The sequence below is a fragment of the Temnothorax curvispinosus genome, unplaced genomic scaffold (genome assembly GCF_003070985.1).
Source record: "Temnothorax curvispinosus isolate PA1 unplaced genomic scaffold, ASM307098v1 QBEX01008954.1, whole genome shotgun sequence".
NCBI classification, from domain to species: domain Eukaryota; kingdom Metazoa; phylum Arthropoda; class Insecta; order Hymenoptera; family Formicidae; genus Temnothorax; species Temnothorax curvispinosus.
The window spans coordinates 3753-29492 of record NW_020218734.1 but is presented as its reverse complement, the minus strand read 5'-3'; the positions used below and the strand labels follow the sequence as shown (position 1 = coordinate 29492).

Below are 25740 nucleotides of genomic sequence, written 5' to 3'. Positions count from 1 at the left end.
AATGATCCCACGTTGCGCGCAAGGAGAAGGTAAAACGCAGCAGACCGAACAAACCTGCATGTCGCGTTGGCCACTTCTGATTGAACGGCACGATATTGCTCAGATTGCAAACGCGCCCTGTCCTTTTAGCGGCGGACATCCGTCGAGTCGATTTCATCGGTTTCTCGAAATGGAATATTTAAGAATAAGTAATTAAATATTATAGGAATCGGAATTAAAAATAATAATTAAACGTAAAGGCCTCCGCACAATAAAAAATATAAGGAACGAGAAACAGATATTAGCGATTAGGACTAAAGAATCAAGAATAATTAAAGTTGGATGATGCACAATGAAAAATACCAGGCAACGGAAACAGGGAATAACACAGACAATGATTTTTAACCTATCGGAAGCCGTGTATTAATATTACACCAGCTTTATTCCTGATTTTTTATTTCTAATCGCTATAAGTATAATATTTGTGTTCCTTATTGTTCCTTATATTTTTCATTGTGCGGAACCCCTAACGCACAATGGAAAAGACCAAAATATAAGATAGGTATAAATATAGGAGTATTCCTACATTTACGTATCTCAATATTTAATATTTATTACAAGAATATTTCTATATATATTCCTGTAATAATATATTTATTATAGATCCTAATATTTAATATTGAATATAACGCCCTTCCGCCGATTCCTTTAAAATTTTGACAAAATTGGTGTATTTTGGGTTGTAAAAAAGATTGAGAAGAAAAAATCGTCCCTGATCATGTTCCGTTTGTTTATAATTAATATTTAAAATATCATTATTCTTATTCCTAATATGGCTCTATTGTGCGCAGGACCTAAGGCGGAAAGAGATTCCAAAGCCGCGTTTTCATCGCCAGCTCCAGGGCAGTCACGTGGTCGGTCAGCTCGGGAACGGGGGGGCGACGACGAGGGGATAGCGCGTGCGCGGGCCAGATTTGACGTGCCGGGGGCCGGGGCACATCATCACGAGCCAATCGGCGTCGGCGATTCGCCGCTTCCCGTTTCCGCCACGCCGGCGCTCGGGTAGCTTCCGGTAACGCCGGATTGATGCGCCCGTCTGTGTCTTGAACGACGCCTCCGTGTGTCGCCAGTTCCTCTGGCGCTACTCTGCGCGCATTTGCTGACACACAGTGCCGCCGATACCACTACTACACACAGTACAAGTGTAAGCCGCGTTTACCCGACGAATACGTACCGAAAACCGCGAACTGTTTTTATAATTGATACACCACGCAACTTGTGGGCTCCGTGTCTGTGGCGTTCGCTCGTTCGCTCGAGGCATCGCCAATCCACCCTCGCGTGAACCTCGTTCGCGACACAACACCGTCGGCTTCCCGCGCGATAAAGCAGCCGCTCTGCCGGTCGTGCCGAGGTGCTCCCTCTCCCGAGACAGAGCTGTGCGTCCCCGTGCCACACGCGAGAGCGCCCGAATCTCCCAGGTAAGGCATCTCCCCCCACGCTCTCTATTGTTGCCGTTTCATCGTTTCGCGGTCGCCGCGAGGACCGAGGTATCGCCCGCTCGTCGAGATGATTGCTCGCTCGCTCGCTCGGTCGCCCTCCTCGAGCACGAGGGGAGCACGCCAGAACGTGGTCGCCTTCCACCGCGATGGGAATCGCGTCGCCCGCTGGACGCGACCCCAGGAAGATCCGACGTGCCCGTCGCGGGGCAGCCCCCAGCCTCGGCCGTCGCGATCCGCCCGCCCGGGGCAGCCCCTCGACGTCGCGTCTCGGCCCGCGTTGGCGTGTTCCCGTGCACGGGGCATCGGGAAACATCGCCATGCTTGCGCGAGCGACCGGGCGCGACCGCGCTCTCTCCGTCTATCTCCCTCTTCCTCTCTCTCTCTTTCTCTGTCTCTCTCTCTCTCTCTCCCTCTCGTCGCATCCGCGCTCTCGTTGGCGTGCTCTCCCTCGGCGACTCGCGGACCTCTCGTCGTCCTGCTCCGCGCGCTCCGGGGATGGGGGATGCCCGGAGGAGACGTCGTCCTGCTCCGCTCGGGGTTGAGACACGTGCTTGCGAGATATACGCCAAGCCGAGCATCCAGCGCGGTGTCGGGATCGTAGAGGAAGAGAGAGAGAGAGGGAGACAAAGAAAAGAGAGCCCGAGGGTGGGGGGAGAGGAGAGGAAGAGAGAGAACGCGCGAGGACGAGAGGTGGTGGCATGCGAAAATTTTGCCATGCGCTCCGCCGAGCTACGCGCGTCGCCTATCCCTTTGTGTTTGCCGCATGCTCGTATCGCTCCGATTATTTGCGCGCTGCGTAACGAGACGGGATTTCGGGAGGCTCGGGGGATTTAATCTCCCCGCGGGTGAGGTTGCCAGGTACGCTTCAGAGACGAAGGGCTACACGCGAGGGATAAACGGCCGTGTGTGTATCCTCGAGGATTCGAGGATCGTACAGGCTCCGCGTGGAGATCGCTGTAATAATTTTTCATCATCGCGGAAATAATTCGTGGCACAGTAGTACAGGCATTGAATAAATCATCCAGTAATTTAAATTTCGATTAGAAATGCAATTGTAAAATATCAATGTGTTTTATCAAATATTTATATAGTACATTGAATATATCTGTATGATTGTCATTGTGTGCACACATGTGCGTGTGTTTAATACATTTCCCAAAATGTCTGCCAAAAATGCTCCAAGATGAAGAAACTGCCGCATGGTTTCTTTCGTATTAATCCATTTTTTCGTAATATCCATTTTTACGTCGCAAAGTTACACACGATTAATAACGTTGCTAAAGAAATTTTGTAATTAAAAAAAATTTTTTCTTTAAAATTTTTATATGTAATAAAAAATATTTTTGTTTTTGTTAAAACAACGTGTTCTGAGATTTTAATTAAATATAATTTATTCGGTTTTATAAATCATAATTAATAATAATAACTTTAATATTGTACTGGTACACACGTTGAATTATTCTATCTATAAGTATTATATTGATACATAAGTAAACTTTATAATATATTTATATATTATAAGTTGTATCAATGCCCTACGCCCTACACAATTTAATAATTTTAGTTTTAATCCACAATTTTATACTAATTAATAATTATGTTGTGATGCCGTCTCTAACGAATGTATTTTTCTCTTTGTTTCAGATATCTGCCTTAATAATTTTAAGATTTTACATTTGAACGTTTAGTTTGCTGTTTTCCAGCGAAAAACAACTTTAGGAGTTAAAAAAAATAAGAAAATGGTCATGGAGGCATCTCCCTCTCCACAGAGTGTCGGTCGCGAGTTCGTCCGACAATATTATACATTGCTGAATCAGGCGCCTGCCCATCTCCACAGGTGAGTTATCTAAAACTATACTTGAGTTATCTAAGCTAGACTTTTTTTCAATTTAATCTGTGCTATAGGTTTCCTATCAGCTGGAACAAGCTCAAGCTTTTAAGATATAATAATAAACAGCCATTGATAAACAGCCGTCTGTCCACAGCTGTACATAACAGAAATCCTATAATAAGAGACTGGCCATAAGGCCAGTTTTGTCAAAATTCTGCGAGAGAGAAGGATTTACGTTTATATCGCTTTCTCTTTCTTTCTTATATCTCTTTCACTTTCTGTTTCTCTTGCTTTTGACAAAACTGACGGACCAATCAAAACTGGCTGTCTTATTATAGGGTCTCTAGCACATAAGTCTCTTCTAATGTTTTCCTTCATAATATTTTGGATTTTTTTGACTATGTAAAACGCGGCGCGTTTGTCATGCGTATTGACGTGTTTGTATTTCTCTTATAAATCTAATCATATGTATATAGGGTGAGGGTCAGGCTTGAACCTAGGATCTGTCGACTACGAATCGACCGCTTTTCCTTGCAGCCACGCGTTATTCCCCGTCAAGGAATATTTTGATCATCGCAATAATTGTTACGAATTTTACGATTAGGTTCTACAATCAACATTCTTCCTTCGTGCACGGCGGATTGGATTCTAATCGAGAGTGTACCCCAGCGATCGGTCAAAAACAAATACACCAGAAGATTCAACAACTGAATTTTCGCGATTGTCATGCTAAAATAAGCCAGGTCGATTCTCAGCTCACTCTTGAAAATGGAGTTGTTGTCCAGGTAAATTATATCAACTTTATATAAGCTAGACCAGAAACGATATGATTACAATTGTATCTTATTAGAATTGTATTAGAATACAATGGCAAAATTTCAAATATGCATTGGGATATTGAATACACTATCTTCAAAGCATTATTACTTTTTTTCGTTCAGTTTTATAGCACAATTCGCTTCTTAAATAATAATTATGCATGCTTTAATTTATTTAAAATAACACATTTTTAGAATTTAATCTAATCTTCTGACATTTGTGATTTTAATTTCTTCAATAAGTATATGATTATTACTGTGTAATTAAATATTTATCTTTGATTATTATGCAGGTATCTGGTGAACTGTCTAACGCTGGGCAACCGATGCGTCGATTTACCCAGACTTTCGTGTTGGCCGTGCAAGCACCTAAAACGTATTACGTGCACAATGATATCTTCCGTTATCAAGACTTGATATTCCCGGATGAGGATGAGGCTGACGTGAGTGCCGGGGATAGTGGTGAGAGCAATGAGAGAGAAGTTGAGGAAATTGGTCGATCTGAGCCTGAGGAAGATGAACATCAGACTCAAGTGCAGCAATTATCGGCTCCTACTCAAGCTGCCGAGCAACAAGCTCAACCACCTCTCATTCCGACCCAGCAACCTCCGCTGCAGCAACAGCAGCCGATGTATTACGCTGCGCCACCTCAACCTCATGTTAGTGTAACAAATATGACATATTATTACAGTCAAAAAATTAACAGTCACTTGGGATTGGTAAGCAGTTTATATAAATGCACACACACAACAGTTCTTCCTTTTTCTGTATTTGGATTTAAAGTAAAGAATTAAGTTTATCTGTTGTCTGATTTTATCTACCATAGGTTATAATATAATTCTGTTCGTAATTTTTTCTTTTTCTTTTTATTGTTAGGTTCATCCAGTTATACAGCAAGTGCTGAATGGAACGGTGCATGAGGAGGTGATCAATCAACAAGCACCGCAGCAGCAACAACAACCGCCGCCACCGCCTCCAGCGCAGCAACATCCGTACATAGCCGAGCCAACTGCTCAATCGCAATTCGTGCAGGAGGCAGAGCTAAGCAATGGGGAACAACCGCAACAGCAGAGCGAGAACGAGCCGCAGGTGCAGACGGAGGAGAGGAACGAGCCTGAGACAGAAACATTTACTGCATCCGCACAAGAGACCGAACCCGAACATCAGGTATCTAGCACCACTGTCAACAGCAGCGGGCCCAAGACGTATGCTAACTTGGTAAAGGCGTCTTTCCCAAGCGCCAATACTGGTGCTACTAGCCCGCAAGCTCCCAAGTTATCTATGTCTCCGGTAAGTTTTGTTTCGTGTAGTGTTATGATTTGCAATGAAGAAGAAGCTAAATAGATTTCTTTTTCTTTGTAGCCACCCATGACGAATATACGTTTGGACGACAGATCACCATTGCATCCTGCAAATAACGGACCGACGTCTATGTCTGTGTCCAATAATGTATCTACAGTTCAGCAACAGGCACATCGAGTGGGCGGAAATCAACCGCCGCAACAGCAACAACATCCTCAACAGCAACGCGTTCCAAGAGGGGGATTAGTTCAAAGAGGTAAAAAGTACTGGGATCTAGTACAAAGGGGGCTAGGACAAAGGGGACTAATACAAAGGGGACCAGGTAAAAAGAAATAAGATAGATCATGCATTTAAAAGGTGGTTAATGCAGAATGTAAACTTCCATATTTAAAATAATATGGAAATGAATTTTAAGACACGATCCCATCAATCTTGGTTGATTTTATGTTAATTATTTTTTGTGTAATTAATACAAAAGTATTAATTACTTTTGTACAAACTTTTGTACTTTTGTATTAATTACTTAATTTCTTATTTTTCTTTTTTTTTAATAAGATTTTGTTTTTTAACATATTATTACATATAATGATATATCTTAGATGGAGAACGACGTGGCACAAGACCAGGACAATACAGCGACGCTCATCAACTTTTCCTGGGCAACTTACCACACAACGCTTCTGAGAACGATTTGCGCCAGGTATTCGAGCGTTACGGTAGAGTCGCTGAATTACGTGTACACAGTAAATCCAACGACAGATGCAAAGGTCCGCAAGGCGGAAATAATACCGCTCGAGTACCTAATTATGGATTTATCACGTTCGAGGATCAACAGGTTGTGACTAAGGTGTTAAATTCCCTGGTAAGTTCGTCTCTTAGGCATATATATCGTCGCGTTCAATAAAGATGGAACTTGTTGCTTTCATTACGGTCGTTGCTTTAGCCTATCTATTATCCTGACGAGAGTGGACAAAAATTGAATGTGGAGGAAAAGAAGGTGAGGCCTAGGCCCATGTTGGATGGTAGCGGCAGATTGAATTCCGGCGATGGCGGTATGCGCTCCATGGGCGGTCAACAACAGCAGCAGCAACAACAGCGTGGACCAGGTAATTTCCGGACTATTGTCCAATTTACTGATTAGTACAATTTATATTTTTATTTATTAACTCGTTATTGATCTAATATCAGGTGGACCCGGAGGCGTAATGAGAGGCGGACAGCATGGTGCACGAGGTGGCCGTGGAGGATTTACACGAGGTGGCGATGGTGGTAGAGGAGGTATGCGACAGCCAGGCAATCCGAGTAATCCGGGTTACCAAAACCGTCGCTAATACCGGCCACAACTATGCAACAGTCGCCCCTTCTAATTTCGTCTATACTGAATAAAGTCACCCGTATCATCACGCATCTGTCATCTTCATTTCGAGAAGTGGAATCCAGGACTATTTCGTATGTCGCACGACCTCATTACCGATGCCAACTCATGTGCTTAAACGTCGCTTGCAACAACGTTTATCAAGCAACAACAACAACAATCGATATTAGCTGACGTAGCTCAAAAAGAAATCGTACGAAATATGAGCTCGAACATGGATGGCGTACCAATCGAAGTCTCGGACAAGGCTCACATTCCTCGCGCGAGACTTTGACCTCAGTGGTGTGTGTATCTGAAATCATCGGTCAGAAAAACGATGATCATCGGTTCGAATTCGTCCTTCGTACATCGACAATCGGGCAATCCCGTAGGACTTTGCGTCGCGAAGTATTCACAAACGCAGTCATAGACACATAACGCATACACATAATACGTGCAGCCGTGCGACAAGTTCAATAAGAGTTCACAGGAGAACGTTGTCGGAGTGTGGCAAATTTTAGTGACTGAAAGAGGCAACGGGACGTGATCTGAAATCGGGAAATTGTGTCGGAACTCTTTGTGAGGCAGTTACAGAGTTAGTGCGCAGCATTCGTCACTCCGCGCGTTTCCTCCGGCTCGCCAAATCGCAGGACGAAAAGGGAGCGGAGCGAATTCCGATGCGCACACACACATATACAAACACACACCACGTAACCAAGCGAGAGGCGACCAAGTGAGATCGAAGCGAAAGAAGGACCACGGAGTGGCGCTGTGACATGCATCTCGTACGCTTTCGAGTCGACTCATCAGCCGCTGACGAAACTGTTCTGTTGCCCCAGGTGAAGAATCGGCGTAGATAGCAATCGTACGGAACGAATCCCGAAACGACTAGAGGATCCCAAGACTGTGTCCCGGTTGCACGCAGCAAAAGAAGAAAAAAAATAAAAAGAAAGGCGGCAATTTCTTTTCTTCTACGATCCCCTTTATTTATATTGCCGATCGCCGATTGACCGGTATCGATCGTAGACAGGACAATGCTTCTAGACTGCAGCAACTGGTCTCGCTGTTTCTTCTCGCTCCATCCGTATATAAGCATACAATCCTGGCCTCGTCTCGTTGCAGTTCGGAACTTTTTGTTCGTCCCTACCTTCTTCCTGGTCTCACCTTTCTTCCCTATCCCTTTTCTTCTAGGAACAATTACATTCTCCTAACATCTTTCTGCGCTACTCTGTTCTCTCTTGTAAAATCTTTCTATTCTACCTCCCTTTCCTCCTCACATACATACTTATTATTACTTTCGTTTGGATAATGTTAGTAAGGATCGCGCGCGCGCATGGTCTTACGTTGTGTCGCTCGATCGTTAAATTATCGGTCGCGTTTTCACGAAGGTCAATAACGTCTTCTGGTAATTGCGGAACTCCCATTACGCCGAGCGTTAAATGTGAACCGCAGTCGGCGCAGAGCGCGGAAATGCGTCCGACGTAGCGACAACGCAGAACATTTCCGCGCTGTGTAAACCATTGCAGGAGCTACATCTTTTTCGAGACATGACGCACCAATTTCTCTTTGGACAATGTTTTATCTATTTGCACTTCTTGACGCAGTATTCGTATGCTGTAGACCGCTTAGAGCATGAGGCGAAACGAGAGTTCTAGTCAGTAACAACGTTCACAAGCAATGCGCGAGAGGGGGTTCTGCGATTATTGAGAGATTGGGCGATGCATCTCTCCTGGCCTATCAGTCTCATTCCTTTACGAAACTATCGAAACTTTTGAAGCGATCGGTTTGAAATCCACGCGACACTGTCGCAGAAAGTAACGTCAAAAGCAAAATTTTAATGTTCTTTTTTTATGTCTTGGAGAAAAAAAAAGGACATTGAGAATTTGCACTTGGCAATAAGTAGTGAGAGAAAGAGAGTGATTGAGTGAGTGAGTGAGTGAGAAAGAGTATGAGAGAGACGGAGAGAGAGAGAAAGAAAATTTATGTTAGTTTGTATTTCTCGTCGTCGTGATCAAGATCATCGTGGAGATTGTTAACGTAGATCACGCACGAGCGCGACTCTACAACTGCAGTAGTCTATAATTGAACGAAAAAAAAAACAAAAAAAAAAAAAAGAAAATTTGTCGTGATACCCCGCGTCTGGGACACGGCGACCGCGTCCCCTCTCTTCAGGGCTTCGCCTCATTTAACGTAATTTTTTTAAGCATGCACTCTAGTGATGAATATTTTTCATGTATAATATTATATACGCAATGTTGATGTCAAATTTAATGAGTCGGGACGGTGACGACATAACGATGACGAGACGACGATAACGATAACAGACTGACTATGATAATGACAATGGCGGCGATGACAACGCGGCCGCTTTAACGCAGGCGCGGATAAAGGGATAGGTTTCGCGTGGCTGCGATTTTTGCTTTTTTAAAAAAAATTAGGGAAGAAAATGTAAAAGGACAAGTAAAACCGACAAGCATCAAACATGCGTTCCCGTCGGACTATGTAACATCTCAAAATCGTAAGCCTATCTATATTTCCGTTATAGGTATTAAAGAACGCTACGTAAGATGTGAACGAAGATTCGAACCATCTCGAATCCTTTTCCTTTATAAGTTAGTTTAGAAACGCGCGGAAAATGTATTTCCGGACTTATGTCGAATAGTTATCACGTAATTGGCACACTTTAATATTGTTAAAAAAAAAAGAGAAAAAAGAAAATTTGATCATTAAATTTAAACCAGAAATATACAGGATGGAGCACTTAACTTTTATCACTTCTCTCTTCCTTACGACAAAATATTGCGTGTGTCTTATGTGATTATGAAAGAGAGGATTGCGAAATGCGATTGAGAGATAAGTCACTTTCATGTCACTTTCATTCAACTATAAACAGATTTTATTCCAATGTAAAAATTTCAATGTACTTGACCTATTAACAATCAACTTGAAAAGTATCCTTCTTTTTTGTATTTTTAAACAATTGTTAATAGACATTTATATCGTTTACACAACATCCTCTTAAAACCATATAAAACATACAAAATACAACACGTTCAACATCGCGCTTATTTATTACAAATTCGTTTAACACTTCGACTGAAATTTCACCCCACAATTTCTTGGAAACCATGGCATCCGGGTACAATTAAGACCCTTGTCTCACGCTTCAGTCACGTTACGAACGACAAATACGAATTAAAGTAAGATAGTCATTCACATACAAGTGCCATAATTCCCAAGGAAATATAAGTATCGTGTACGTATACCGTAATATGTGACAGTCCAAGTGTTAAAGAAAGAATTAAACTCGAATATAGCATGGTGATATTAGGTACAGCTCGTTACTCAGTTAAGGCAAAATTTTTGCAGAAGTGACTTGCACTTTGTTTAGCAGATATATTCGTCGATTTAATCGAGATTTAAATTAATACCGCAGTGGTAAAATGTTTCCCTTTTCATGGTATGTGCGAGATATAAATGTGACACTAGAAAGAGAGACTTCAAGACATTGAAGCGCCAGCAGCTTCAACTTTGTATACATATGTAGAGCATATTTAAATGGATATTTGTATGGCTAAGAGAGAATTGTCATTCTAGATCCTCTTGTACATTAACCGATAGACCGTTCTCCATTATTCTTATCCCAACTTAAGGCCGATTATGCATCCGATAATTCTTTATCAATCATTGTGCAAACAGAGAGAGAGAGAGAGAGAGAGAGAGAGAGAGAGAGTATTTTAAGCTGAGCGACATATGTACGTTTAGTATTTGAAATCGCAGATTATGACTTCCGATTTTCGCGTGCCACCTAAATATAAAATATTCTACACACGCTCACGCGCCGTTTGACTTCACTATCGTCCTTATCCATGTGCATATCCGTGTGTTCAAGTACAACGTGTTCAAAGCCGCAGTTACGCGAGATCATCGCTTTACATTAACTTGAAGGAGAGCTCTGCAAATTTTTAGTATGAATGTTTTCATTTTTAAGTAACTATTAATATTAATAGTAATGAAGATAAATATATAATAACGAATGAAGAAAAGAGAGAGGATATGAAGGAACACACAAATAACTATGTATGTAATAACGATTGAAGAACGGCGGTCGATAAGTTACGAATTTTTGTAGCATACATTTATTATTTCCGGTCTGCCAGGCCAGTTTGTGTGTATACAACCAATTGAAAAACGACGTTACTGCGATAAAAGAGGGAGGAGAGGCTAATGTTAAAAGGAGAGGAAAAAAGTGAAAAAAAAAAACGAACATCAAATGTATTGTAACTTTTTGCATTTAGTATAATATATATACTTACCTTATACTACCAACCCCTATCATAGCATCTCTTTATTTATCGCAACACGCTCACCTGTTTCGCACGAACTTTATTAGCTGGCTTTGCGCATGGAATCACATTTCCTCTATAATCGGCTTTGTCGAAACTGCTGAACACCGTGGATTCATCAGCATTCGACGGCGATTGGACAATAAACTGTACGATGAGGAAAACGTGAATATAATCGACATACACAATTTCTAATTTGTCATAAAATAATATTTCGAATACGGACAAATCTCGGCAAAGATAGATACAGTGTAGACTTTTCATTTTTTCTCCTTATTTTACTTATTTTTCAACAAACTTTCGATATTGGAGCCGCGGTTGAAAATACATTTATATGAAGATCCAATTTTTTACATTTTAGTTTCTGACGTGTAAATTTCTTATTTCAATTAAAATTATACTAACAATTTTTTCAGAACGAATTTAGGCGTAGTCAAAACAAGTTATAATTTGATTATTCATCTGTCGGAGACTGATTCCACCCTTCATCAAAGTGTTTTTGACTCGAATTTCTGATTGCAAGACAGCAGATCAATCCTTCCACGGTGTCAATGTTGAAATTCGTCGAGATGAATGAGAATGTTCGAGATATCACCGAGACGCATCGGTCGTACGCATTGCGTAAGAAATGTGACGGCGAGACATACGCATATGCGTGCGGTGGAAAGATCGGACGGGGGTGTAGGAAGAGAGAAAAACGCGAAAGAGATGAGATCATCTTTCCTCTCCGGCTGGCCGCACGTTCCGCTCAGCGCAGCGCAGCGCGCCGCGATGTGCCTCGCGAACGCAGTCAGTACCGGTCCAGCGACCGATTTGGAGGGCTGTTCTTTTCTCGATCTTTGTTGCCGAGAAAGAGAGCCGAGCGAACGACAGGAGCGGTTTGCGAGGAAAACTCAACGCGAGGTACGATCGGCTTGTGATTTTCTATTTTGCATTGCCTTGCAAAAATATTATTTTAAAAAACTGTGCGGTTTCTATTACGTTTAAGATATTTCCGCGCTCTACCCGCTGTTGCCTTTGCCGATTAATGTATATATATAAATCGTCATATTTAAATAGATACTGCATAGTGCAGAAGCTTGTTTGTGTTGATTATTAAAAATATCTTGCGTGTCTTATCAATTTTAACATATTTTAGAACTACATTAATGTCATATTTAAAATACTAAATCTAAGCAAGTGACGACTCTTACAAGCATATATTAATATCTAATATATTGTTTACTGCAAGTAATGATATTTATAGGGATTCTTGAACATTTTTAATTTGTACACATAAATTATTATTTATTTAGTAAAACAATTATTTTTAGATTTATTTTTAGATGTGTGTGAGTAAAGGACGACAATCGCGCATAGACACGCATGGAAATAAATAGGCTGCCACTAGATAGTTCGCAATCTGAATTCAAATCTGTAAGAGGGTCTTTTTTCATCGTGGAACCTTTTCATGGATGATTTTAGTGGCTTTCTCATTTTAACAAGATGCCTCTAGCTTTTCTGGTATAGAAACTAGTTTCTGCCTCTTGAGTTTACATTGGCAATTTTTATCAGATTGGAAGTATCTCATAGCTCGAGTAAAATAAAATGGAAATTCGAAAGGAATGTACTCCAAATGAAATTACCACGAGAAAAGTGTCTCAACCCGTATTAATTCACGCAGCGTTAATGTGAGTCACTCGCAGAACTGCATACGATGGACGTTTTATATCAGTGGGCGTACTCGCAACTAACACTTATCTCTTGTCATGTATTTCTCGGAAATCGTGTCCTTTCTGGGGCGGAAATCAACATCCTTTGTTCATTTAGGCGACTATCGTGGTATGAATTAAGAAAAAGACGTATTATTGTCATTATGTCTTACGATCGTTGATTGAAAAATCTTGCGTTATGTTTAAAGTTACGTTACGTTACGTCGGTTATTAAGTGCTAGCGAAGTTATGAATGAAGTGAAATCAACTTGTGAACAAGTAGCGTAAATTGGAAGTGCGAAATTCGCAATTTTTCATTGACGACTTAAAATAGAAGTGATGCTCTGTACTTGTTATTTCCAGCGAGACCATTCATTCGACCTCTTCCCCGTGTCGCGATACTATACCCGCTATACCGCACGATATCCTGGGAGTTCAAGACTAAAATCGATAAGAAGACGTTACGCATATTATTTTTTCAATATTTATTTCTTCAAAGGGAGCACACACATATCTATCGTTCTTTGAAAAGCAAAAATGAATAATAGAAATAACGATGAAAATATAGCTATTACAGATAAAATTGTTTCTATATCTGAAAATTTTTTAAATCAATTAAATATCGTTGAGTCACGTACAACGCAAATTCTTGCAACAATCTCTTGCGATCTCGTCTCTCCATGTTATTTTACGGAAACGGATTTACGAGCAATTTTCCATTAAGGGCTATACATACGCGTTCCATACATTTTATTGTTCGTAATAATATCAAGTTGCGCATAAACTTCCGCTTGACGAGGAGCAAATTGAACGAGATGAATTGAATCAACGCATTCAGCTCGAGTATCTCGTCTGCAAACTAGTTAACTTTTAATTCCGCGTTGGTGGAGCTGGCACATAAGATGGATAGGGAAGAAGCGTTCCCTCATCTTGTTCCCCATTTTATGGGATTAGACGTTTCATAGGCGTAATGACTGATTTAGATAGATGAAAGCTGATGAAAATAAAATTTTCATAAACATGACTCTATCTACATTACTGTATTTTATTATATCGATAGAACATTACTGTATAAACGCTTATCCATGCATATTTTGCAAAGCTTTTTATCAATATAAATGCAAATATGTATTTTATTGTATTTATAATGCATATATTTACGTTTTTTTTCCAGAAAACAAAACCGAAAGCATTTTCATATTTGTCCATATTAATTTTAATTCATTAAAATTCACTATTATTCTGCAATTATTCACGCATGCAATTTGCTTTTCATTTCACTGCGCTTTGGAATAAATTGTACCTACTCCTAACTTTTTTGTATATATTGTTAGATATTCAATTACGTAAATATAAATATAATTATAGAGGATCTGCGTATATTGCGCGCGCACATTGATCGGTCTCCACGTTTTGGCCCACGTGATGAGCGAACTCCGTTACTGCGTGCAAAGTTAATAAATAACAGCGGAGACGAGGCTTCTTTCTTATTCGGAAATATACTTTCGTTCCTTTCGTCCACTTGCAGAGGCGGTTCGCCCACGTCGACGAACCGCGCGATAAAAAAAAGGGGCCATGTGCGATTCCTACGCGCGCGGCCGCGTTGGAGAACCGACGACGTTTCCGGAGAACCGCGCGACGCACCGCGGACGCGCTTTGACGCCGAGATGACCGCGCCGGAACGATCGCGACCGGCACGTTCTCCATATAGAGAAGACTCAAGACCTTAACCCGTCACATGGAAACCCTTACCCTCCTCCCGTTCGGTCCGCGGCTACGCGGTTACGTATATTAATAGCGGTCGCAATGAAGTGTTACGCAATTTTTTTGCGGAGTCGCGAATGCTCGATAAGATTAACTTCTCCGAATGTATATATCTCTGCGACACTGATACGACTGATTCAATGGCCGGTTTGGCAATGAAGAGAATTGTGAGAATCAAGAAATTAAATTGGCAAATTAGAAATGCAAAGCGGATTATGTATTATTATTTTTATCTAAATTCATGTTTGATAAAATTTTTTTATTGTTTACGTTGGCACATAAAGATATTGTTCAGATGTTATTCGAATCAAAGATTCGGGAGTAGCTATTACACAACAGATTTTTTTATTTTGGTATTAATTCCGTTTTTCTATAAAATTTGTTTTAAAAACTTGACTCTCTATGTAGAAACCTAATTTAGTGTAAATTGATACAACACATCAATACGCTATATACAGTAATATATATATACAAATGGTTTCGATTTTGTGTCTGGTTCCGATTATTCGTATATCATGTAATCTCCCTATGGTGGCGAGAAACGGAAAAATGGTGTGCTTTGCTCTCCGAATTCACGAGCTGACCGAAATGCCGACTTAACGAACTGCGAACATCTCAAATCGGTAAAAGCAATTGGACGGAACACTCGGTGGTAAACCGAGTAATGTATTCAACACACAACAGGAAACCCTGGTGTTTTATTATAACCTAACGCCTATATACGGTATCGTTAGGATATTTACGTTGCCGCGACCGTATATATATAGACTGCGAATTTCATCCGAGTCCATTCTCGCTCTTTTTTATCCTTTAAACAGTTTAAACGATAGATTGATTGTGTATTAAATAAAAAAGATCAATACGATAAAGTATAATTGGAGTCTAAATAATAGAAACATTCTAAATCTCATACCTATCTTACGAATTGGCGTATCCTATATAGTTGACTTACTTCAAAAGCATCTTATAATTATTAATTACGTAACGTTATTTGTATCCTAAAGAATATTTAAATTATAATGATAAGTGGAACAGGATCGATATGATATATAATCAATTAGAGAAAATGCCTTTTACGGTCAGGACTGGATTGGTTGCCTAATAATATACCTATTATTCGCTTGAATTATATTATCGAATTGACGCGAATAATATTATTAGGCAACCAAGATTCAGTCGACCGTAAAAGACGTTTTCTCTAATTAAATATTTAATTAAAATTTATATTTGGTTTAAAAGTAGCTCGCGTTAGATCTTCAAAAGGATTACCTATAACCATATCTAATCTACAAGGCGAGTTTCGCACAAAACCGCTGACGAAGGCGGCAACTGATCGCTGACGCTACGTTACATGCACGCGTCCTTCGACATTATTGAAAGCGCAGCAATGAAGACAGCGACGTGTAAAACGATTGTATCATCCGCGAAAGGCAACGAGAGCGAAGTGACGAGACGTCGCGTCCGAAGAAAAGGCGCTCGTCACGAAAGCGCGCTCGCGCTCAGACTCATTCGCGTCCGGATGTATCTGAAGCGACTTAATTTTCAAGTATCTGGGTTATCGCTTCGTTGCTCCTATTAAGGTCCCGCGAGATTTATCTCTGGTCTCGCGTTGACCCGCGCTCGCGTTGATCGGCGCGTGCGTGCGTGCGTGCGTGCGTGCGTGCGTGCGTGCGTGCTCATATTACGTCGTCGATTTTTTGAAATGATACGAGTGTCGCAGGGAAATGTGATTCGTCTTTCGTGCCGACATCAACTGGAAACGCCGCGACAATAAAGCGCGAGAAATGATGGCTGATTTATTTACACGCATTCAGGCCCGATTTAGCTCGGGGATATTAACCCCTTTCGGCGCGCACCGAGAGAGACTTGGATCTATTCCGAGAAAAAGCTCGACTTTTCTACTCGATACGCTGCTGTCGCAGCGTTACATACGGAATTTCGGAGCTCTCAGAAGTTTCTAAGTGAATTCCTACTCGAGAGATGAAATCAGATCGACAAATAAGGCTCTCTCATGATTTATAATCCAAGTTTCTGGAGTCTTACTTAGAGAGAGAGAGAGAGAGAGAGAGAGAGAGAGAGAGAGAGGCGGAGAACGAAAATAGTTTACGTTAAGTTCTCTTTCCTGAATTGTGATAGTTAATTCGATCATTATACGTTTGAACCAAACTTCTCTAGAGCGACTCGTGAAGACGTAATGTATCCTCCAATCCCCCAACGAATGGGTTATAGTTTACGAGACTCGTAAATTGTCAGTAACGGGAACGTGTCTGGAATAATAACGATACTATTGCTCCAGATGCTATCAAACTTCGTTAGGATTGAGACCATTTTACTCTAGATTAGATTGATTATTTTAAGACTTCAAGATATAGAAGCATCTCGCACATACTCATCATATCGATTTGTTGCAGAGATCGCAATGTCGACGAAGCTGCAGCTGCTGTTGGTCGCGTTGCTTCTGGCGGTCCTGATAGTGGACGTGTCTGCCCAGGTATTATTAATTGTCTTTTACTAACATATATCATACAATTTTTGCGATTTTATCAAATTTATTGTAGTTTAACAAAAGATATTTAAATTAAAGTATGATATTTTAATTTAATCTAATTTTTAATCCAGTTTCTCTTAAATTTTTTTTCTCGCGCATTCCGCTGTGTCTAGTAAGTAAATCTACTCAAGTTATACACTCCGATTTGTTTTAAATTTGTCATAAATGTTGAAGTATGAGAAATATTTCACTGATGTCTTTCCATTTTTGTTTATAAGCGGTACGAACAGTTAATACCCAGTTAATATTCAATTTTTATTCTTCTATCATTAATAAGTACAATAATGATAATAATAATGCATAAGAAACGCAAAATGCAAGATATAAGAGATTTTAGATCGCTGATTACAAATATGAAGACTTGTAAAATTATTTGTTTAAATAATTGAAAATAAAAAGAAATACGTCAATAACATGTAATATAACAATAATAAGCGATCCAAAAATCCTCCATACCTAACTTATGTTACCTACAATATTACAAAGTACTTCAATCTTTTTTCAGCTTTGTTGTTGATGTTTGTGTGAATCGTTTGTTTGAATAATTAAAAATAATTCATTTTACAAGTTTGATGCCACATTTAAAATCATTTATCCGAATAACTTTTGTAACATACTATATGTCATTATATATTGTATTTCTTTTTTAATTTTTAATTATTTAAATAATTTTGCAAATTGACTTCATATACAGAAAAGAGTAACAGAAGAGCTTAAGATTTTTTTACAAAAACGTTAAAGACCATTTAAAAAACATTAAATTTACAAAATTTTAAATTTTTATATACAAAATATGTATATATTTATATAATATGTACACATAATGTGTAAAAATATTGTATATTTCCGAGACATACTCGGATCCCATAATAATATCAATTAATTCATTTTCCACATCAGTTGAAAGTATAAAGATGCTATTATGTAGATCTACATCAAAGTCGTATATATCAACTTTTAATTTTTTTTTTCGTAAGTTTTTGTGCTAACTAAAAATTAACAAAATGTTATCGGCGTATATCGGCGACAAATAATGCATTTACAAATTAATGTGCGAAGTAACAACAAGCTATTTTAAGTGATTTTCTTTCGTGATACAAGTAAGAAAACACGTGACAAATAGTGATTTTTTCGTCTAGTGTCATTTAGTAAGTCTCTCACCAACCACTAGATGGCTATTATACTCAAGATTCTCTGAAATCTTGGCTATTCCTATTCCAGTTTGACAATTTTTTCGATAACGCTTTCATGCCTGTTTTATAGTATATATGCTAGTTTTCAAAAATCTTTGAACTGACTCAACCATATCTACACTGTAGTAACACTAATGTGTATGAGCTACGTGTATGAATAAATATACGTGTACGTATGCTGGACGTGCAGCACAATGAACATATTGGAACGATACTGTAGAAGAGTAGCAAAAATAACGTCTTCGCTGAAGTAAAAAACGTTCCACATTTTTTTTATAAAAAAAATTTATGAAAGTGTTCTGTTCAGAACAATATTAAACAAAACTTTTTTTCTAACTTTTCTTATATTTTTGTGAATTATATGCATACACAATTATATGCAAATTACATATACAAAGAAACGAAATACGTTGGCAAGAAGCCGAAATACTCGAACTTGGACTCTATAATGACATATTGTATGTTTCTCGTAATAATCTTGATTGTCCTATTTTTCAAAACAGTTGAAAGTTTAAGAGTAATATTATGTAAATGTATGTACGTCACAGTCATGTATATCAACTTTTAATGATCAAAAAATAATAATTTTATAAACCTCTATCGTAGTTTTCTGTGCTAATTAAAAATTATTGAAACATTATGTATATTGAGGACCAATAACGCACTTGAAAATTAATGTGCAAAATAATAACAAGCTCTTTCGAATGACAAGCAAGAGAATTCACTCATGCCTTTCCATTTTTGCCGATAAGCGGTTTTACAGCCAGTTAATACCCCTTCAATTTTCACTCTTCTGTCATCAATAAGTACATTGATAATTCATAAGAAACTGAATGACCGTTTATTGAACCGTTTATTGTTTGAATAATTTAAAACAATTTATTTCACAAATTTGATTTGCCATATTTAAAATCATTTCTCACTCAAATAATTTTGTTATAACATATGTCACTATATATTCCATATTTTTTCAATTTTTAATTAATTCGACAAATAATTTTGCAAATCTTATTTCATATTTGTAATCAGCGATTCAAAATCTCCCATATCTTAATTGTATTACATTTTGTGTTTCTTGTACATTATCATTATCATTGTTGTACTTATTGGTGATAAAAGAATGAAAATTGAAGAGAGATTAACTGCCCGTAAAATCGCTTATAAACAAAAATGGAAAGACATGAACGAAATATTTCTGGATTTCTGGTACTTCTACATACATATGTATTTAAAAGAAATTTAAAAGAAATCGGAGCATATTACTTGGGTAGGTTTACTTGTAAGTTGTGTAAAATATTATACTGTAGTAACATTGATTATACATAAAACTAGATATAACACACTTATAGGAAAAAACACAGATTTTTTAATAATTCAAATATTATGCACCACAACGTGAAACATTCTCAACATTTTCTGTCTTTCGAAGAAAAATGGCAAACGCAAGCAAAACTTTGTGCAGGGCATGTATTATGGAACTGTTCGGAAATAGATTTCTATCGGAATTGTTTAGTTATTTCTTAGATTTTCATTTTGTTTTCTAGGAATAATTAACGGAATAATTCTGATCAAAACCCATTCCGAACAGTTTCATAATACTCTACTCTAATTTCGTACCGTTTAAAATGTTATAAAATACGAAGGAAGGAGAAAGAACAAGAGTATTAATCGAAATTTATATTAATCGGTTTCCAGCGCAGACGGAAATATCGGCGTCGCACGACCACGACAGAGGCACCAGCACAAGATGAGATCATGAACATGCTGGAGGCTGACGAAATAGCCGAGGAGGAGGCGGCGACGGCGGAGGAGGCTGAGGTCACTCTTGAAAATGGCAGAAACGAGGCTGGATCGAAGCAGCAGCGTTTGCTTCAGGCGGACCCGTGCGTGGACAAACATTGCGGCGCTGGTCGTATTTGCAAGGTTCGTCGTCGATAAGACGACTCTCTTTTATCACGTGTCAAATATAATTGCTCTATATTGCAGCACGATGCTGCAGTGAGTCAATATTGCGTAGATGCCAAAAATGCATTAATGAATAGGGACATCATTTTGAACATACATATTTGATAATTTGGTGGAAAATTATTTTTCTTTTACTTTTAATGGAATTGTTATCCTTCTGAATGGGGTGTCATGTAACCTTTGTTTTATTTCTTTTAAAATTAAATTTTTTAAGGAAGCGTTTTTAGATCTATGTTTAGAAAAGCTTTTTTCTCAATTTAATTTCTTATAAGACCTTGGAGTTTCATTGACCTGACCTAGAACATCCTGTACATATGTACAAGGCCATTAATGACGATGTTTCTCGTGAATTTAACGCATGCAAAAATAAATAAGCGCAGCTTGAGAATGCTCTCTACTCTTCCTGATATATTTATCCTAAATTAAATCAATTTAATAAATCAATCTCCTATATCAAGATCTATAAATTCAATATTTATTTGTTTATTCATATTCTTAGACTTTGTGTTTTGTCAACTTCCAATATTTAAACGTGCACCGAAGTGCCGAATGTGGAAGTAAAAAAACATGCTTGATATATATATTGAAATTTGAAGTAAGGATTTCGTCCTCTTTTTAAAGTAGACAGAAACAAAAAGGTATGTGCAATTTCTTCGATTTCAGAACACGGAGGAGGGCACGGCCGAGTGCGTTTGCGTGGAGCTCTGCAACGAGGAGGTCGATCCGCGTCGCAAGGTCTGCACCAACTACAATGAGACCTTCGGCAGCGACTGCGAGGTCTATCAGGCGCGTTGCTTCTGCGATACCGGTGACGCCAGGTGCAGGGGCCCCGACTATCTACATGTCCACATTGAATACTACGGCGAGTGCCGACAGATGCCCGTGAGTATCGTTCTGTCACGTATACGTGTGTGACGGAACGTAATTCTCATGCAAGCAAAACCCTACATTATTTTCACGCAATAAACCGTAATCGAGTAACATTTCTCCGCAACTGTTAACTGACGTACCTCAGCGATTCCCGACTGAAAATGATATTAAAAATGATAAAATAAACTATATCGATAATAAAATATCAAAAGCAATGTTTTTAAAGCGCTTTTCGACTATACGATTTACGATTGCACTTATATGGTATAAACGCTAAACCTTTTAACGCGCGCAGATGTGCAAGGAAGAGGACATGGCCGACTTTCCTAGGCGAATGCGCGACTGGCTGTTCAACATCATGCGCGATTTGGCGGACCGTCAGGAACTGCCGTCGCATTACCTGAAGATGCAACGCGAGGCCGAGACCAATCACACTTTGCGCTGGGCGAACGCAGCCATCTGGAAGTGGTGCGACCTGGACGGTCATCCGCACGACCGATCGGTGTCCAGGCACGAGCTCTTCCCGATCAAGGCGCCCTTGATGGCCCTCGAACACTGCATCGCGCCCTTCCTCGACTCCTGCGACACGGATAATGATCACAAGATTACGTTGATCGAGTGGGGCAAATGTCTGCAGCTCGACGAGGTACCTCCTCTTCCTTTTGTTATTTTTCTTGAGAAATATAAGCGAATATTAAAATCTTGCAAATTGTTTTAATTTATTACGAGGATTCTTGGAAACTTGAATTAATTTTCTAGACGTGATGGACACATACACGTTTCACTCAAACTGTTTCGCAACTACCTTCATATACACAGAAAGAAAGAAGTTTCAAATCAACATTTAAATATACTCGTGTGTATATACACAAGAAATACACAAGAGATCTATAATCTTGAAATGAGTTTATATATTGCGTTAAACGAAGGAAACTTGCTTGAATGAAGTAATTTGTGTTGTTAAACGGAATTTTACATAGCTGTTCAACCAAGAAAAAAAGTTGAAATAAAAAGTTAAAATTCTTATAAGAAGATTATACATTATTGCGTATATTTTTTTATTTAACACTTCTTTTTTTCTGTGTAAATATCACAATTATGTTATTGATATTTAACGTACGCGTTTAAACACATGAATACAATTATCATGAAAATGAAGTTTGTAAAATAAGGATTTATTTTGTTCGTTATTAATTAACTGCATACAAAAAATAAGCGACGGCGGTTAGACAGGCTCACATTAAGATAATCGCTGAGTCTAGTTCTTAAAATAACAAAATAGATTCACATACACACACACTCTTTAGCGACCATGTCAAACACACGCGAGTAATTTTTTACTCTGTATGTAGTTTTTTTTACTTAAACTGACTTTTATATTTAGTTGCGAGCAGCAAGCTTTACATCTCGCGCAAATTATTCTTTTGAGAAACGTTACTACTTAAGAAAGAAAAGGAACATACAGAATATTCCTTCTCTCAGGAAAAAAGATAAAAGGAAATATCTTGCCATACAAATGTAAAAGAATTCTTTATATGGACTCTATTGTGTGTAACATTATTATAAATTCTATGAACAGATGATCTACTTTTTAATAGAATTGTAAACGACGATATCAAAGCTACACGAAGGAATATTCAAATCAGGCTCAATGCATATCCAGCGATAACATTCAAGACGTCGCAATATAAGGGCCTCGGCACAATGAAAATTATAAGGAACATAAGGAATAGATATTAGCGATTGGAAATAAGAAATCAGTTATTCTGTGTTATTCCCTGTTTCCGTTGCCTGTATTTTTCATCGTGCATCCAACTTTATTCTTGATTCTTTAGTCCTAATCGCTAATATCTGTTCCTTATATTTTTCATATATTGTGCGGAGGCTTTAACTTTATTAATTGCAATGGTGATAACGGTAATGACGATGATTTCAGGATGATATAGAAGACAAGTGCGACGAGCTGGCGGAGGCAAATCAGGAAAAATATTAGAGGATCCGCGCCGGATCTTCCTCCACGGAAGGAGGACAGCGCGAGCGACGCGGCGCGCGAGGGAGCGGGACGGGACGCGAGGGGAGCACAATAGCGGGAACGGCGCGGCGGGCGCGCGGAAACGGTCGAGGAGGGCGCGAAGGGCGCAGGTGACGCGCTGGGCAGGGTAAAGCTAGGGCAGGGACGGCGAGACGGGGCTGGGTAAAAATGGCGGGAAAAATCCCCGCCAAAGTACGCGCGCGCGCGTGTGCACCGACGCGCGCCAGTGCGCAGGCCCCGCGCGCGCATCGACGAGTCGATACCGCGCGGCGCGGACGAGAGAGGCATCGTCATCGATGCCGATATACGCACCGGCCTCGTTCCGGCCTGCCAACCCATGCCAACCGACCATCGAACTCTCGACATCGCTCCTCAATAATACAGGCAACGTCGTCGTCGCCCAGCGGCGATTTGATTCGCGAGCCTGGGCTGATCTCGCGACCCGGCAGGGAGAATTCGAATTTCCGCGTAATCGGACGCCCACGTTCGTCGATGCGCCTTGATGCTTAATATGTAATCGCATGATGCAATTAATTCGAATTCGAGCATCACATCGAATGCGACACGTGATTCGCGTGCAAATGCAGAAAATTCGCCCCCTCGGAGGCAAGCAGAAGATCTTACGGGAATATGGAAAAAAATCTCCGTTTCGAGCACCATTCGGATGATTTGAATTCGAATGAAACAAAATTTCTCATTAATTATAAATAGATGAATTAGAACTACTTGTTCAAGCTGCGGATAGAAAGTTGTCATCCGGCGCTTGAAGAAAGGCAGATTCGGCTGGGAATACGCCCGTACACATCGCGAGACTAAAAATAAACACAGGGTGCTCTATCGACGAACGCGCAGATTCGAATTGTTTGAATTGCGTCATGGGGGTAGATGTTTACATTCTTGTTCGCCATTTTGTGATCACTCCGCTGCAAGCCCGCAAATTGCTCGCCTCGTCGTCCTATGGTTCATATACAGCTCATCACTATGGAAATTCTTCTTTCGAGAAAGAATATTGCCGTATTATCATAAAGGTTTCAAGATAAAATGGCCGATTCGCTCGCGCTCCTTTATATAGTATAATTTCGAAGCCATTGTAGCGCACAATTTTCTATATGCGATACTTTTTGTATGAAATCACTGCCTTTTTTCGTCAATAAAGAGATGTAATACTGTTCGTCAAGCTTTTTTTCACGTGATATCACATTTCTTTGACATTACCTCAAATTCATATTTTCTTTTATTATTTTCTTTTTGTCGCCAGAGACACATCTGTTTAAATTTAATTAAATGTATTACGAAATGTTTTACAACATTCGTTTATTATTTTATATTCACGAGTCCATTCATATCCCCGAAATGTAAAAATGTGCCTTCAATTAACGAAAATTATTGATTTTAAATTAATGTATGCTATTGCACGATACTCTTATTAATTATTATCGATAACATTTCACTGATACCGTTTCACAAACATATATCGTGTACCACGAGAATAATCGAACTATCGTTGTTGATAACACAATCGTTACGCGATACTATTGATGTGAAGAACAGATTGTTTATGATGTAATCCCATCTGATATACACACATCTGTGTTTATAATCGATAATTCAAACATTAATGTATAAAACATTTCTTCATAATCATTACATAAACATTACTCTGCTCATTTAATTCTTTCTATATATCGTTCATAAAAATCAGAAACGAGTTTTATACATTGTGAGAGAAAAACATAACTGACATATACGCAAGGAAAATAAAATCGATAACTAAATTTTAATGTATTTCGTGCGACGTATACCATATGCTTGGCAACACCCGACGATATTTATAGCTACAATAACTCATCATTGTAATATTTAAGTTAAGATAATAGATCGTCGGTTAAATACGATTAAGGTATTTGCTCGGTTTTTTTATAGCGAGATACCCGCGCGAGCGAGGTATAGCGAACGCGCCGCGCGTTGCTTTCGCCTCTGTTTACTTCATTTTTATTCATACGACCCGAGCGTGGTCCGTCGAGGGAACGACGGACGTACGACCAGGCACTAGGCACTAGGCAGGCCGAGGCGAGCGAGAATCGTTGGCGCATACGCATGATGCGCACGGGCCACCCGAGACGAGAGCTGACGAGAGCCCCGAGAGCCGAGAGCCAGCGAGAGCCTGTGCGAGAGCCGTTTATCGCTCGAGCGATAACTCGGCGAGTTCGCCGCCAGGCGGCGCCCCGCTCGGCCGCAGCCTCGCTCCTATTAGCTGACGCGCGGTCACGTGGCACGACCGCGGGAGGCGCCCGCAGCGCCAAGCGCATTTGGCGGGCTCGTCGCGTTTAGAAGACGGCGTCGTTCGTGGCTGCTCGTAAGTCTTTCGTGCTGTGTGAAGTGCCGAATATCCACGTCGCGCAATGGTGAGTATCCGCGAGTTTTTGACGCGCACGACGGCCATCCGCGGCGGCCCGCGGTGCCCCCGCGCGCCGCGGACCCTCCTCCGTCCCCTGACGGAGTTTCGCGGCTGGATCTCGTGAATTAACCGTGATTTTCGTGTCCGAAA

The 25740-nt window shown here is 39.8% G+C and overlaps 2 protein-coding genes across 4 annotated transcripts; both read left to right on the top strand.

Annotated features, from left to right (window-relative positions):
• The first annotated feature begins 1052 nt into the window (after positions 1–1052).
• On the top strand, positions 1053–11118 carry LOC112458466 (ras GTPase-activating protein-binding protein 2). Of its 2 annotated transcripts, none has more exons than XM_025022106.1 (9): positions 1053–1457; positions 3123–3315; positions 3914–4094; positions 4421–4786; positions 5004–5417; positions 5490–5685; positions 6029–6291; positions 6373–6535; positions 6618–11118. In XM_025022106.1, exons 2-9 carry the CDS (start codon positions 3218–3220, stop codon positions 6758–6760), a joined length of 1824 nt encoding a protein of 607 aa, XP_024877874.1. In that variant the 5' UTR covers positions 1053–1457; positions 3123–3217; the 3' UTR covers positions 6761–11118. The 2 variants fall into 2 exon arrangements, with proteins under 2 accessions (XP_024877874.1, XP_024877875.1); XM_025022107.1 differs by lacking the exon at positions 1053–1457 and adding an exon at positions 1898–2336.
• Positions 11119–11903: 785 nt separating this feature from the next.
• On the top strand, positions 11904–24363 carry LOC112458469 (SPARC). 2 transcript variants are annotated; one of them, XM_025022112.1, is made up of 6 exons: positions 11904–12032; positions 16996–17075; positions 20021–20248; positions 20954–21172; positions 21456–21806; positions 23097–24363. In XM_025022112.1, the coding sequence occupies exons 2-6, from the start codon at positions 17004–17006 to the stop codon at positions 23151–23153; spliced, it is 927 nt and encodes a 308-aa protein (XP_024877880.1). In that variant the 5' UTR covers positions 11904–12032; positions 16996–17003; the 3' UTR covers positions 23154–24363. The 2 variants fall into 2 exon arrangements, with proteins under 2 accessions (XP_024877880.1, XP_024877881.1); XM_025022113.1 differs by lacking the exon at positions 11904–12032 and adding an exon at positions 16028–16130.
• The last annotated feature ends 1377 nt before the right edge of the window (positions 24364–25740 follow it).